The sequence below is a fragment of the Falco peregrinus genome, chromosome 9, assembly GCF_023634155.1.
Source record: "Falco peregrinus isolate bFalPer1 chromosome 9, bFalPer1.pri, whole genome shotgun sequence".
In the NCBI taxonomy this organism is placed as follows: Eukaryota; Metazoa; Chordata; class Aves; order Falconiformes; family Falconidae; genus Falco; species Falco peregrinus.
The window spans coordinates 37,446,608-37,463,154 of NC_073729.1; the positions used below are offsets into that span (position 1 = coordinate 37,446,608).

The 16,547-nt window shown below is 48.2% G+C and overlaps 2 protein-coding genes across 2 annotated transcripts in view; one reads left to right on the forward strand and one right to left on the reverse strand.

The window, feature by feature from the left end:
* Window positions 1-6,204, reverse strand: part of AHCY (adenosylhomocysteinase) — a 28,884-nt gene extending 22,680 nt beyond the window's left edge. The window contains exons 1-3 of the mRNA XM_055813706.1: window positions 6,063-6,204; window positions 4,179-4,369; window positions 1,066-1,141 (exon numbers count right to left, since the gene is read on the reverse strand). Of these exons, the coding sequence (XP_055669681.1) occupies window positions 1,066-1,141; window positions 4,179-4,369; window positions 6,063-6,090 (295 nt within the window). The 5' untranslated portion in view covers window positions 6,091-6,204. The remainder of the gene's footprint in view (window positions 1-1,065; window positions 1,142-4,178; window positions 4,370-6,062) is intronic.
* A 10,134-nt stretch (window positions 6,205-16,338) lies between these two features.
* The window catches only part of ITCH (itchy E3 ubiquitin protein ligase), a 58,946-nt gene continuing 58,737 nt past the window's right edge, over window positions 16,339-16,547 (forward strand). Inside the window, exon 1 of the mRNA XM_055813313.1 lies at window positions 16,339-16,471. The gene's annotated coding sequence lies outside the window, so the exon portion shown is untranslated. The remainder of the gene's footprint in view (window positions 16,472-16,547) is intronic.

Sequence of the window (16,547 nt, forward strand, 5' to 3'; positions counted from 1 at the left end):
TGCATCAGTATCTCATATCGTATCCAAAGGATCAGCATTCCTCCATGGTCTCATGAACTCAGTATGTGAAGTCCAATATTAACAAAAAGACCAAGTTCCACAAAACAAGGATACCAAGGGCAGAGGTCAAAAACTTAGACCTCTGCCCTCCACCTGTAAACTGCTCTTCAGTTGAGTTTTGGGTGTCAAAAGCAGTGAGGAAGGCAATATCCTAACATCACATCTAGAGAGTCCCATCTGGTGCTTTGCCATCACATGCCAGACAGGCAGAGGAGGCAATGCTTGCAGCTAGTAATGCCAAAGGAACTGATAAAGGGACTACTTTCTTCTGTTAACTTAGAACGGACCACTGCTAGGAAAAGACTTGTGGCAATAGCTAATTAGAACAGAAATGAAAGACAGCTCCCAAAGCAAAGAACCAGGCTGCCAGAAACCAAGTTTAGCCTCTGCCAACATCCAGGCTCAGGCCGTAGAGTTCCCAGCACAAAGCCATGAGGACTGTATGTCCTTCAGGCTGAGTAAGACAGCTTAACGTATTCATACTGATCTGCAAGGTATTGCTTTTTATTGGAAGGTGACATTTAACAAAACAGCAGCATCCAGATAAACCACTTCAGGGATATTAGGCAGCAACACAGCTGGTCTAGCTCTAGCCTAAAAATATCTTGAGCATTGACCCTGTCACTGTAGCTGTGAACAAGGCAGTTAACATCCCTTTGCGGACTGCTGTTTAGCAGCAGGCTTGTCAGAAAGCACCACACACACCTACACACCAATCCATTTAATTAACTAGCCCATTCAATCCTCTTAATGACCAGGCTTAAAGCTGGTAACATACAGCCAGGCTCTTTCATAGCCTAACACCATCCATTGTCAGGAGTACTGTGCATAGCCTGATGCAATGCAGCTTGAATTCAATGTCCTGTTTTGTAACAATCACTGCTTTTGATGGGCTATTTCTATCCTGAAGCTTGTTCAGAAGAGCTTGATTTGTACACAGTTTGATTTAGCTAGAACAGGCAGTACCCCCCAACTCGGAGCCAAATCAGAACATGGAAAACTTACCAGGGATACCAGCTTTTGCAATAGCAGCTGCAGCATGGTCCTGAGTGGAGAAAATGTTGCAGCTTGACCATTGTACCTGGAAAACAACCCAAGTTTTGTTTGCTGAACAAAGTTCTGAGATATTAGCCACTCTCTCCCAGACACAGGAGTCCAAAAGGGAGCAAAAGCAGGAAGGTATATTTAGTGCAGATTTCTGCCTTTCTCAGTAGCTCTGCAAAGTTGAGGTGAAAACAAAAGTGTCTGACTAGGCCGGGAAAAATAATGTCACTTTGGGAGAGAATGTAATGGAGCTTTAGTTGTGCCACATATTCAGCCATCTCCTCACTCACGAGAGCTTCTGCCAGACAGCCAGCGCGTACATTCAGCTATAGTTCTTCAGCAAGTGCACAGCAGGGCAGGTTTAGAAAGTTTTGGTCAATAAAGTTCAAGATTTTCAGAACAGCCACATAGCAAGTGTCCACTGTGTGATATGGACATGCAGCAACACACCTGCTGGCATGCAGCTGAAACACTACACTCGATCAACAGGCATTCTCCAAGATTATGCTCACCAAGCTGCCACTCTGTGCTCCAGTCACGAAAGCTTTTCCAGCTGAGCTAAGCATTTTCCACACATTTCATAACTAGGCTCAGGCACCTAGAAAAGCAACAGCATGTTGCTGAGTTGCACTGAAAAGTGTCTGCGTACCTACTGCAGCTCCCCAGTGTGCAGAGAAACCACCACATCCCAGAGCCACACATGTGTTCTCTCTCTGCTCCCTACAGGGCTGACTGGCAGGTATTTACATGCTTATTTGTAAGCAGACCTTGAGGAAAGAGGGCAATAAGGCATAATCCTTCAGCCTGTTTTCAGATACTCATCCTACTTCATCAAAAGTTGACACTTCAGGGTAAGGGCTCCAGCAGGAACCACCTCATCTGAGCCTACACAACCAACACTTGCCAGTGAAAACATACCTGGCAGGAGCACAGGAAAACTGAATTCATTATGTTAAGCACTGTACCTCCTCACCTGAGTTTTTCTAAGCTCTCTCCATCTCAGTACAGCTAACATCAGGAGGCACCGTGAAATTCAAAGTATACAGAATACCTATATATTGTTTACACTTCAAGCACTTGATGCAAGACATAGGCCACTTCAGCTCTGCATCCTCAGATCCGTAACACCAGTTTGTGATAATGGCATAGGCCCTAATTAAAAGGCACGTCTAATGGGCTCAAAGCCTAATATTTACATCACTGGTTATGAAGAGGATGCATTTTTATTACAATTTAAAAACTTGTATTCTGAAGCCCAGAGTATTTTTTCTATCATTGTTAACTTAGCCAAAAAAAGTTACCAAGGATACCAAGATTACTATGCTGCAGCTACATCCTAATGTAGGGTATGGTTTCATCAGAGTTTCAACCCTTCCCCTCAGGCACCAAAGTTCTGGTAGAAAAGGTGACCCAGGGCAGAAAAGGTGATCCAAACTCAAGTCAAAGTCTAACACGCAGGGATCAGGACAGGGAAGGAGCCAACACAACAGCATACATCATAAAGGCACAACCACAACTTAGGCTTAGAACTAAATCTCTGCAGGTACCTCCCTGAATGACTTGGATGAATCCCAACAGCACTGATTTGGGGTTGTGCTCAGACTAAAGCAGCTTGGCAGTGTCTGAGCAAGCATACAGCTGCCACCTAGGCCAGCCATACTGGGATACAGCAACCAAGAGAAGCAGCAAGAAGCTTCCTAAATTTCAGTGGCTACTGCTTTCTCTTAAATCCTGTGGAGGGACAAGAGTTTCATACACAGAGTAGCTATAAAAGCCAGGACTGTGTCACCTGATAGCCACAGCCTGAAGCTGAACAGTCATTGCTGTATATGTAGCTGTGACAGCTTAATCAGGCAGATTTTAGTTTTGTACGGCTAGCTCCTGGTTATTGAACAAATTTAGCAGTACGTAAAATAGAAGTGAATTCCTTGGTAGTCACTACTCTCTTTAGTGTGCCTGCATGACCCTCTCCATTTTGAAGTGCAACATTCTGCAAAGCTCTCCACCATTTGCAACCATGGAACAGCTCTAAACAGGCTAAAGGACACCTGCACAACAGCATGACCAGGCTGACCTGGCACGCTGTCTACACCTACCCCCTCCACTTCTTCAGGAAACGTCTTAGCTGCTACAAAGAGAGCACCTCCCCTTCTCCCAGTGCATTTTGATCAGCATGACACTGCTCAACTCTTAACTGTTCCCACTGAGGGAACCTAGATAGGGCATCTCTGGGCAGCTTGAGTTTAGGCAGCTAAACTTCAGCAAGAAGGAATTTCAGTTCACATAGGTACTTAACATAATCCATCATCAGGTTCCAGTCAGCCCCCTGCTCAGCACAGAAGCTATGTGGATTGTGCTCAGATGCCTGGCTCTCCTCATGCCCTGCAGGGTAAACACTCAGACAATGTTTGGACTTCATTCAGCAAGACAGGCAGAGAACACAATGCAGTAAATGGCTTATTAGTATCTCAGTCTTTAATAAAGGACCAAGGTAACTGGTCCCCATAGTTGCACAACAAATTCAAAGTCAGTGGAGCCCACAGGCCTGGATCACTGAACCACACTGCCTCCCTGTTTTCCTGCTCAAGGGCCAGCATAAGCCCTCAGAAAGCTTCATTAGTTTTTGCTGACTTTACCAGGGCATGGTGTGGTTCTTAATACAAACTAATCTGTGCTGGAGGCAAGCACTACAGCTTCAGCACACAGCACCGCATGCCCAAGCACAACACAACTGTGTGGGAGCAGTTTTTGGCACCTCTGCTCAGGGTGCTGTACGCACAGCTGACAGAGTGGCTGAAGCCAGTGAGCCAGCCCAAAATGGTTACTCATGCAGATGCGACTTGTCCAAAGGAAAGATGCATACCACATCCCAGAGGTGCATGCAGCACTGGTGACAAGGTTTTTGCTTAAGGAGAGAAGGCATAATCCATCCATCTGGAGACTGCAGCACAGTCTCTTCCGAAAAGCACAAATATTTGCCAGGATCCCCCAAGGTAGTTATATAAGCAGAAGCAGTGCCCCAGGCAGAGCATTACCTAAAAGCACACTGAAGGAGAAACTCAGAGACACTTTACCTCCGCTCCCAGCTCTATAAGGGTCTCTATGAGAACTGCTGTCTGCACAGTCATATGAAGGCAACCGGCAATACGTGCACCTTTCAGCGGCTTTGATGCAGCATACATCTCCCGCATCTTCATCAGCCCTGGCATCTCATTCTCCGCAATCTCAATGGCCTTTCGACCCCAGTCAGCAAGGCTGATGTCAGCTGCAAGAGAAGTAGGACAGGTGTCATAGTTTAAATAGCTGAGACCTTGGTATCTGTTCACACACTTGTGGATAGGTATTGGCTGCAACAGCTGAACTGAACAACCCGCAACAACTGGGAGAAAGACCATATTCCACTTACTATGGTTTTTTACTATGGTACACAGGCTTTCAAACAGGTTTAGGCCAAACCTAACAGCCCCTCTGAAAAAAGTGTGCTCTATATGAGCATATTAATCAACTGATCTAGCATGCAGACATCCTGATGCTTGTTAATTCAGCAAGCACCAGCCTTAAGCACTCCCCCTTACAGACACTGCCCAAGGGTCTGACACTTCCTATAGAGATTTACTTCCACAGTGTTAAGACTTGTATGGGGGGGCTGCCTGCACAGCGATAACTTCCCCATGAGCCACATGTAGCATGTCCCCTGCCAAGTGCACCAGGAGCTGGGCCCAGCCCCCCCCCCCCGCCTTGGATCCACAAAAATTATTTTCAAGGCACCATAACTACTTTAGTTACAAGTCTCCTTCTGCCTTTGTACACAGGACCTACAGTAGAAGTTTGGCTAAAACTGAACAAAAGAGACCACCTCTGACAGGCTAGCTCGCAGTAGGAAACACCACGCTCGGCATGGGAGCCTGACTCCAGCCCTGCAAAGGGACAGGTCAGGCAGCAGCCGCACAGGTGTGCCACCCAGCAGCACCAGCCACCACCAAGGTCCCCTCGCACTCTGTCAGCTCCCTCGGAGACTTCAGAAACTTACCATTTCGCTTAGGAACATAGCCAGACACTTTTCTTTCACCTACCTAGCAAACACAGGCTGTTTAAAGCACTTCAGAACACTAAGACCTGAGTCAGACTGCCACGTGCAATATCGATAAGCTAATTGCATTTTGCTCCAGCATGAAGCCCAGGAGGCAGCAGCTGCCAGCCCTCAGCCTGGCAGGGAGAGAGAAACCCCCAGGTGATGGAAGGGCCACGGACACAACGGTATCGGGGGGGGGGGGGGGGGGGGGGGGGGGGCGGCTGCTTCTTGAACTTTACCCCTTTTAAGGGCTCAGTGGTTTTACAAGGGCTGCTTAAGAATATATCCTGTAGTATTTCAGGTTCATAGCCTCCTGATAAATAATAGCAAATTATTTATGAGCCTGAGCCTTACAGGGTATCTTCTCTTTGATTTCAGCCTTCAAAGAACACACAACCCTTAGTAACAATTTAAGGGGTTTATGGAGCTTCAAGCCTACAAGAACACCCGTCAGATCCCATTGGGAAGTGTGTAACACGAGTCCCAGCCGCGAAGCCACCCTCGCACTGGGGGTGAGGGCCGGTCCCCAGGGGCGGCCCGGGTGGTCCCGGGGGGCCAGGGCAGCCGCACTCGCCCAGCCGTGGGCCGCGGGTGGGCCCCGCCGGTGCCGCGCTGCGGGAAGGGAGCGCGGCGTCAGAGAGCCGCTGCGGCCCCCGGCGCCCCCTTCCCTCCCCGCGGGTCCATCGGCGGCGGGAGGGCCGCGGCGGGGCTCCGGCCCCGGGCTCCCCGCCCGCGCTGCTCGCCCCCCGCGGCGGCCCGGCCGAGCGGCAGCTGCCATCTTCCCGCTGCCGCGCCGCGGCCCGGCTCCCCGCCGCAGCAGGCCGGGACCGCCCGCTGCACTCGCCCCGGCCGCCGGGGACCGCGCCGGGCCGCGGCTCGCACTCACCCACTTTGTACGGCAGCCGGTCCGACATGCTGGCGGGCCGCGGCACGGCACAGGAGAAGGAGGCGGCAGTGGCCGCGGGAGCGCTTTAAGTAGAGGCGGGGCCGCCGCCTGCGTGAGGGGCCGGGCCGGCATGTGCGCGGTGGCACCCGGCCGGCGCGGACTCTACCAGCCCGCGCCCTCGGCCCCCAGCGGGCGGAGAGGTCCCGAGCCGGCCCCAGCGGCGGCCCCCGGCGCCGCAGTGGGCTCCAGGGGCCTGGGCCCTGGCACCGGGGCGAGCCCAGGCCTCAGCGGGGCCGGCTGTGCGGCCCGGTGGTGGCTGCGGTGGCCCGGCCGGCCGGCGCCGGGGCAGCCGCGCAGGAGCAGGGTGTCGGGGCAGTGCCGGGCAGCCCCGGGACCACATCTGGCCGTGGAGCCACTGCGGGCACCGACCGGGCGGCACACCGCGCCTGCTCTCCTGCCAGGTTCCCCCTGCTGCCCCATGGGGTCTTTAGCAGACACGATTACTCGGCAGTGTGGCAGACCACACGCAGTGGAACCCGGGCCGTCAGGCGCAGACGGAGCCGAGGCACGGCATGAGAGCTGCCCTGCCTGCCTGGACCTTGGACTTGGCTGCGGCCCGCGCCTCTTCCGGCTCCCGCCGGCCTGCCGGTGCGGGGCAGCACCGGTGCGGGCAGGCCTGGCGGCCTCTGCCCCCCCCCGCAGCCAATGCCCACTGCACACGCAGGAGGCAGAGCCCTGCTTCAACCTTGCCCGGGGGTCACCTGCGTGTTCACTCCTGTTCTGACATTGGAAACACGTTTTTCATAATCCTCAGTCATAAACTGGGGTGAACTTTGCAACCAGGGTGTTACACGCCTTGTATCTGTGAAATACTTAAAAATGAGGCTCCCCTCATACCCAGAAATTCTCACTGAATTATTTTGAAAAATTTGAAAACTTTCTCGGTGCTGAGTTCACCCCAAGACCCCAGCTCACAATGCTGCCCCTAAATGAGGTTCAATATTTGCTACCTGAGCAGCAGGTGATCTTCAGTGAGCATCCTACAGTGAACAGCCAACATGCAAAGACAGAAGTCCCAGGAGGAAGCCTGCAGCTCTACAGCCAGTACGCATGCGAGTGGTAATGTTTGTGTTTATATTCAGTGCTGCAGGTGCACTGGCACACCTGATACCATCCCAAGCAGTTCTGTAAATCAAAAGGTGCCCAAAGGAGCAGCATGTCTGTTCCCCTGGGACAGGTTTGTCTAACTCAATTGCTTTGCATCACCAACAACCTTTTTGTCACAGCTCAAATGCACTGGCTCACAGCATCAGGAGAGGGGTTGGGGCTCTGGCAGTTCCCCACCCACTCGTCCAGGACACCAGGGTTGTACCACGGGCAGAGTGCAGTTTCTGGTATGCTCCTGCACACCTGCCTCTGCCCACAGGCAAAGGGGACTTCCCGACAGCTCTGTTACACAGTGTGACCTAAGGGCAACAAAACTCTCCGTATCCACCTTGTGTTAGGTGTCAGCCCACAGCCTCCCCAGCAAACCTGATCATTAGTTTGTCAGTTATAGTCAATGTCTTTACGCACTAACCCACAGCAACCCCTACACATAAACCATCCTTCCTGAATTAATGAGCAAGGCCAGAACAAAGACATCATTTCATATAACTCCCACTAATTTCAGCTCAAGGCATACTTCCCTGCGAAGGCTGAAAGGGACCAGCACCTGACTACAGCGAAGCCAAGGAGTGAGTGGTGGGAGCTGACAGTATTTATTAAAGGACAGATCAGCTCCACCTAGTGTGAAGGCACCCCAGCGCTTGTCAAAATATTCTCTGTTGTTTATAAATGCATAAGGAGTGCTTAAATACAAGCCATGCTAGTGGCATGGTTTGCCCTGACCCTCTGATTTAGGAGATTAACACCTCATAGCGCTGTGTTACACTACATCTTAATGTATAGAGTAGTCAGTGCCTTGATTACTCATATACACCCTTGGCCTTTCATTGTTGCTGTCGTTGGTGGATTTGGGACACCAGATGGCACAAGATAGGCACAAAATGAATGTAACCAAAAAGAACAGGAGAAAGAACAGAAGTGTACAAAAACTCACTACCTAACAGAGCAGATGAAACAGTAACAGGATGTTGTTCATGTTATACATCCTGTGATTGTTTCATTTACTGTAGTAGTTCAAGTAGGGAAGTTCTGGGTTATAAATTTAAGTATCTCAGTCACCAAAAAGCTGAGAAACTCGGGGGCGGGGGGGGGGCAGGGGTGGGAACACTTAAAACCCCCAAGAATATGACATTTCTTCAGAACTATATTTACAAAAAGATTGGCCTTACTGGCATGACTGGGAAATACTAGATTTCAAAATTAGGAGAAAACATCAGTCTAAGATTCTGTATGCTTCACACAGGCACTCCATACAAAGCCAGTCAGCTGCTTGACTGGGGCAAGTTATATATTGTATACCTTATAAGAAGGATTTTTTGCAATCTGATACTTTTTTTACAAAAAGAATGCCTGTGATTTGTTCAACAGGATTCTCACTTGACAGTGCATTGGGAGGATCTGTGCTGAGTGTGAATTAGAAATGCACAGAAAACGAGGCTGCTGTTCACAGTACTTCCATTTGCCACAGCAGGTAGAAGATGAATATCAAAGAGTGGCAAGGATGGTCTGACAATTAATGCGGTGCTGTGGGAGCATGGAGAATGGGGTTCTATGCCTACCATAGCACATCACCCCCTGTGCTCCTTGCTCAGTCCCTTAGGACAGGTTTTGCACAAGTGATCATTAAATGCATACTCATTTTCTAGGTGCCCATGACAAGCGTCCTCTGTTCTCTCCTATTTGACCAATGTTCTGCCAGGCTGCATGAAGTTCAGAGTACATCAACAACCTTAGAAAATGCAGCACAATGCCAAATACTCTAACAAAACAAAACCTGAGTGTCTCAAAGTGGTACCCACTAACAATGAGAACATTTGACATTACATTCTGTATCTCATCCTTACCCGTAAACTGCAGACAATGATTTCATTTTCCCACAGACTTACATACCCATTGCAAAACTAAATTCATTTCTGCCTGTGAAGCACTACAATATTGTGGTGGCAGCATTCAGGAGCACCCTGAATTAGGAAAGAAATGTTGTTTTACCCTGCATAGAGGTTTGATAAGGAGTGAAGAATCCCCACAGTGAATGATGCAGATGGAAGAAGTGTTGCATAGCTACAGTTCCAGCTAGCACAAGCCATTCTGTGCAGTGGGGCAGGTACGGTGTCTGATGATCCAGTTAGATTGTATCATAACAAATGTCACAAGGTGCCTAATGAAGGTTGTAACTGTGGTGTCATCACTGGCATCTTCTAAGTAAAGTACTTTGCTCTGTAGCCCTACCGCTTGTGTGGGCCCCAGGCAGCAGCTGAAGGTTGCAGCAGCCTTCTTACATGCACACTGGATGACTCACACTGCTAATTTAGCTTAGGGGTCCCATGTGGACTAGAGCCCTTATTCATGCCTTAAATTGGCTTTCAATATAGTGCTATTAAAGGTAGCATAGACATACACTTACAGTACTTGCAAATGTGTTACAGTTCATGCCACAAGTAAACTTCCCCTACCTGCCTCAAGTGTAAACTCTGAGGCACGTATTGCCTCACGTTTGCAAAAAATCCTTCAAAACAGGATTTCCCGCTCACTATCATCTTGTGCAGCAGTACAGAATACCATCACTGGGGATCTAATTCAGTTAACACTACCTCAATCCACAGTAATGTTTATATTACTGTAGCAGGCATTAGCATTATGATAACACCATTTGCCACAGTGATTTTAAACTAACACATTTCAGATTCACCATAGCTAACTTTCTCCTCCCCTCTCCTCAGTAAAGGCTTCTGCACTTCACCAGGTCCTGATTTTGTGTTTATGATACTATCCACTTTCCATCAGTAACTGCCCAAGAGAGGGCAGAGGGACCCTCTGTTTTGATTTCCCTGTGAATAAGGACTAGCAGCATTTAAGTAAGAGTCTGGTATGATCAGGCTGGTGCCAAGGGTTAAAAGGAGGCTATGTTTTTGTTGCAAGAATGCTAGAAATTATTACTTGTGAACATGCTGTCTGTATACCCAGTGCAAGCACGAGCTGAAGCAAGAGCTAGAAGATAATAAACGAACTGGTGTGAAGAGAAGCCTGGACTAATTTTACCTCTTGCCTCTTATTTTCCTTATACCCCCAACAAGAGAAAAACCACCAGGTTCTGTTTCTTAGAGGAACCCTGGGGCTAGCCTGTTACACAAGAGGCTGGTTCAGCCCCTGAGAGCCTGAGGCTCCGGGTTGGTGGTAAGTCAGTACATCATCTTCTCCTCCCTCTCGCAGTTGTAGCAAGCATGAGCGTAATATGAATTTAGGACCAAGCCCTGAGCCTTGTAGAGCAAGTTTAACCAAGTAAATTCTCCCTTAATCCAGTCTGGGAAATTATGAGCACTGCACCTGGTATGCTGATGGCATGCGATGGGACTGGTACAGCAACCTTCCTGCCCCTTGCTGTGACTCACCTCAAGTTTGCAATTCAGCTGCCCAGTTACTTAGGGCACACTGAGCATAAGAAAGGCCGGATAAAATAAATAGCATGAATGAGCAAGATTACTACTCAGCAAGGGATATTCAAAGCCTGGGCCTGTTAGCTTCCTTGCAGTCCAAGACCAGAGGTTTCATTCAGTATTCTTGCCAGAAGTATAGTGCTGCAGCTCCAGGGGATAGGCAGACTTGGTGAAACTTGACCTCTTACTGAACAGGATTGATTGCTTGGGTTGTTTTATTCTTTTTAGTGGAGGGCATTGGGGTATCCTGGTACAAGGAACTACATAAGGTAAAGAAAGTACACTCCTTGGAGCTGACACAAAGGCTTTTAAAGAATTCACAATGGAAGCCGGTTCATTAGCTGTATTTGGCTTTGGATCAAGCCCCGGGTATTTAAATCATACATTCTCCCTTTGTATTAGTTTTGACATTACATAGCTTTTTACCAGCATCTGTTCTGCTCTGAAATGCAAGCTGATTTATACCAGAGCAATTTGCAAGGAGGTAAACCACTCAGGGGATGAGTCAGCCCTTCTGATGTAGATAATTCACAACTGTATAAATGAGGGAGGTTATCAGGGTGGGACAGGAACAAACCTGGGTCTAAACAAGATAAAGGCTCCCTCTCTAGTAGCATCTCCATTTCAAAACCTCTTCTCAAAGAGCCTGGCAGAAGCAGGCTTCCAGCTTACACTGACACTGAGCAAATGCATGTGTTCCCATCTTTTCATATGTCCTAGATGCAGCATCTAGAGAGCAAAGCAGTAACTGGGATCCAAGTGTTACCTGTGGGTACCCTGCATATCTGCCATGCTGTCCCACCACAGGCCCAGCTGATATGAAAGCTGCTTGCAGGGTCTCTGTAGACAAAAGCTGGACAGAGCTGTCAGTTAAAATGCACGGTATGTTTCACCTATTCCAGCACCAGCATTCCATGTCTTTTTCTGACACCACCACCCCCAGCACCCCAGTCCTTCAGTCCAGTGAAAAAGTGTTCAGCCTTTTGTGTGGGGAAGAGAGGAACAATTTTCCCAGTATCTTGCCCTTCCTTTGAAATACATATCTTGGTTGTGTCATTTCCGTTCTCAAGACACCTAATCACTCCCTTCCAGTTCTCTGATTATGCACTGCAGAGCAACTGAGTAATAAAATACTTAATTAAATAGCCACATGTCTTTGTTTTACCCTTTAATTAGATTACTTGGAAATAATAATAGTTTCTCAGCAACCTGAGGGTTTCGTATATTCCTTCTGCAGATAACAGGAACTAATTTATCTTTTCGTACTGGTATTTTTCTAAATCCCAAGTCGAATTAATCAATTCTGATTTAAAAGTCAATTAGAAATAGACACACTCTCGACTTCACACTGTTATCTTCATGAGTGAAATCATGAATTCAGACTCTGATAACAAGGCAGCACAACAAAAATTCTCTTTTTAGGGATGACAATTTCAAAATAGTAGGTCTGATTTTAAAATATAAACCACTTGCTACAATAATTACCTAGTTAATAAAACGCTCCAGAAGACTTATTTATAAGAAGACTGACTTTATAGTTTTTTATAAAGTGCCTTGAAATCCAGTAATGAAAAATGATGTGAAAAAAAAGTATTCCTGCATTTCTAAATCACCAGCTTCAAAAAGCCTTCAGTGAGACAGAAGTGTTAAGCCATTGTTAAAAGTTTTAAAATGTCTTAGTAGCTAATGGATGCTGATGACATCTGATGACTACTCAACAGTCATTGTGTGATACTTGCTTGGGGCTGTGTCTAGCCCAAAGTGGCTAAGCATTCACACTAACAAAATGGCTTCCATGGAGAGATGGTCACTGTGGTCTCTTCAGTACCAGCAGCAGCTTTATGTTGTTAACTTACATGGTGTTAGTAGACTGAGGTCCTAAATGAAGGTGGAGAAAAACTCATGAAACTCAACAAAGACAAATGCAGGTGGAGGGAGTAACCCCAATTCAGCAGGACATGGGGTCAACAAAAAGCAGTTTAGTGGAAGAGGTTTTGGGGGTCCTGGTAAACAAGTTGAGTAAGAGTGCACGGAGTGCCCCTGTGACAAAGGGCAACTGCATCCCAGGCTGTGTCACCAAGAGTGGAGCCAGCAGGATGACATAAAGGAACCTTGCCCTTTACTCTGCAGTGGCAAGAACCCATCTGTCAGTGCTGGGTCCAGTTTGAGCTCTCCGGTATAAGGCAGGCACTGCCGTACCACAGTTCAGGGGAGGCCACCAAGATGATCAGGAGCACTGGACGTATGAGGAGATGCCGAGATAACTGGTTCTGTTTGGCCTGGAGAAGAGAAGGCAAAGTGCATCTTACGGCCGTCTACAGCTGCCTGACAGGAGGGTGTAAAGAAGTGCCATACCTTTTGCAGAGATGCACAGGGACAGGGTGAGGGACAAGAAGCAAAAGTTCCTGCAAGTGAAATTCCAATTAGATATAAGGGGGAAAAAAATCGTTATGACCCCATCACTCAACCAGAGCATGAAGAAGCTATGGGACCTCTGTCCTTGAAGATATTTGTCTCTCCACTGGACAAGGCCCTCTGCAACCTTATCTAAGTTGGTCCTGGTTCAAGCAGGGCGTGATCTAGAGGCCTTCAGGGGCTCCTTCCTACCTAAATTGTTTTGTATTTATGTGATTCTGTCTGAATTTTCATGTGCTTCACTAAAATAATAATAAAAAAATATCATTAAACACTTGTCAAGAAGCTAAGAAACCCAATTATGTTTCCAACTCTGACAGCAACTTGCTGTTCAACCTTTAGTAAATTATGTAATCTTGGAAGGAAGATGCTTGTCTTATGTGAGGTCAATGGGGATCTGTTGGCTGAGAGTAGAAAAAGGGAGTGAATGAAGGTGGGGTCTGTTCCAGGAGAGGGGATCCCATACTCTAGGGACAGCAGAATAATAAGGCTGTTCAATGCTTCTGTAACACAGTCTGGTCCTACCCCTCTAGCTGAGGGAGCTTAGGGCTTTTGAGGTATCAGGGAGCAATCTCCATTTATAGACTCCTGCTTAAAAATCTAATAGAATTGCAATATTTTAATGATCCTGCAGGATTTTTTTATTACCACTTGAAAGATTCAAACATGGAAGAGATTTACACAACTCTGCCACACAGACCCTTATCCTCATTGGTTTCCCAGTCAACTACCAGCACCAACAGCACTAACTTAGATCTGACTGTAACAACACAGTTAAGATTGCATTCTGGATTAGTGATTTGAATATTGTTACTCGCAACAGCCCAGCTGAGAATAACTGCTATACATATCTTGCCACAGGAAAAAATCTCTGTCCCAGTGACCTTGAAATCTAGATTGGACTGAGAAAGAATGGGAAAAAAATATTAATATGATTTAATATTCTCTCAGAAATTAACTCCCAGAAACACTGCTTGACCATATCAAACCTAGCAAATCTGGAAAGCTATCAAGTGTACACAATTTTCCTAAAAAGTCTTTGTACAAGATCATGCTGCACAGTTATAGCAAAGTTTCCTAACCTGTTGGGGTTCTTACTAGTCAAAAGAAAGTTATGACAGGGAATAGCAAGAAAAGTCCATCCTGACTGAGTATCTTGTAGTTATAGAAAGTATAGGGAAAAAGAAAATAATCAAGCAGTCCCCTCCTTTCCCCAAATAAGCAAACAAAAGTAAAATCTTGGATACATAGCTCTTCTGCCACTCAATTATATTCATCTGTGCTTGCCAGGTTGTTCTGGTGTTAATTCGTTATTTGTTGTTCCAGTTCACTGATAGGCCATGATTTTTAACAGTGAAAATAATCTCTGAAAGAGTTTGAATGTGAGGGTTGCTTTACGTTCATCTTGCCCTGGCAAGCATAAACTAATCAGTAGTCTGTGCACCTGGAATTCATTTTTTTCTCATGAATTTTGCAGAGCAGATGGTGCAAATGGAACTTGGAGGCATCAGAAGCTGAAAAATAAAGAGATTAAGGTTGCTAGTGTTGAACAACAATCACTTTTCTGAAACACCAATTACAAAAGGAGGGAAAAAATTATATTACAGAGGACAACTGTGATGGTTTCACCCCAGCCATCGACTAAGTACCAGGCAGCCACTCATTCACTCCCCTCCACCTTTGCCTCCTGAGATGGGGAGAATCGGAAAAAGGTAAAACCCACAGGTTGAGATAACAACAGTTTAATTATTAAAATAAAGTAAAAATAATAACAGTAACAACAACAACAGTTATAATGAAGAGTACAGGTAGAGTGAGGAATAAAATCCAAGGAGGGGGGGGGGGGACCCAAACCAAAAAAACCCAAGGGATGCACCATGCAGCTGCTCCCCGCCGCTGGCCGATGCCCAGCCAGTCCCCGAGCAGTGACCGGCCTGTCCCAGCCAGCTCCCCCCGTTTCCATCCTGAGCACGATGCTCTGTGCAACGGGACATGCCTCTGGCCAGGCCGGGGCAGCTGTCCTGGCTCTGCTCCCTCCTGCTCCACGTGCCCCTGCTCGCGGGCAGAGTGTGGGAAACTGAAAATTCCGTTTAGAGTAAGCAGGACATAGCAACAACTAAAACATGGGTGTGTTATCAACATTATCCTCATACTAAATCCAAAACACAGCACTGTACCAGCTACTGAGAAGAAAATTAACTATCCCAGCCGAAACCAGGACAACAACTTAGCCGGTGCCCTCGAAAACAGACACTGAATGTTACTAATTGCAGCTGCTTTAGCTACCTTTACCTTGAAAAACCTAAACCCCAGGAAGATAAAAACAGAGACTGCAAATGTCCACACTGCCCTAGGGATGCATGCACATTTGCTGGATTTCCTAAGAGTGTATATGTGTACTTGGGGTAGCATTCATCTTCCTGCAAACACTAAATTTCTACTGAAGTTAAAATTACTTCAGAAGACAGCTGTGAAAGGTCATAGTACACTTAACTGCACTGTTCCTACAGTTTTGGAAATCAAACCAGGGGGTGTATTGTCATTTCTACATATTCACTTCTGCAATAGTACATTCCAGTTAAGAAGAAATATGCTTGAAACAAGAAGGTTTTATGTAAAGGTTAATATCAATAGCTTGAGTATCTGCAGTGGATACATTAAACCCACAAAACCCTAATTGCGTGTCACAAAGCCTGCACTGCTACCTGTGGCACTGCAGCTGCTTGACTGTTAGAAACTGGGATCACCCAGAACATCCCTTGGCACTATCTGAAATTTCCAGTCACCAGTGCCACCGGGGTAACGCCAGGGACGGCCGTAGGTTCACTAAGGTGATTTCAGAGGAGCGTTGGCCTAGCCTGCAGGGCTGCTTTGGTATCCGTGACTTTTACTGTGGCGTGTGTATACATACCCATAAACACACCCGCGTGGATACACTGTGTGTATACACATACCTACCTCCTCGGGGACCCGCACACGGGTAACTCTCCTCAGGGCGCGGCCCGGGAGGCTGCTGCGGGACGTGAGGGGACGGCCAGGCCCGAACGGCTCCCCGCTGCCCCGGGCAGCCCCGCCGGCGCACAGCCCAGCAGACCCCAGCCGCGACCCGGGAACCGAGTGCTACGGCGACGCGCTGCCGCGAGCCTGGCGCAGGGCCCCGGCAGGCGAACGACGCGTCTGCCGCCCCCACCGCCGCTCGCCCGCCGCCCCAGCAGGCGCGGCGCCCCGCGCGGGGCACGCCGGGAGTTGCAGTCCGTGCGCCGCGGTGGCGGCGGGGCGACTCGGCGCGTGCGCAGATCCCGCCCGACTTTGTAAAGTCGCTGCCTCAGGTTGGGCTGGGACCGGCTGCCATCTTGGCCGAGAGACGGCGGAGCTGCTACGCCGCCGTACCCGGTGAGGGGAGCGGGGGTCTGCGCGGCGGGCGGGACGGTGGGGCCGGGGCGCGGCGGGGCGGTGGGGCGCCGCACGG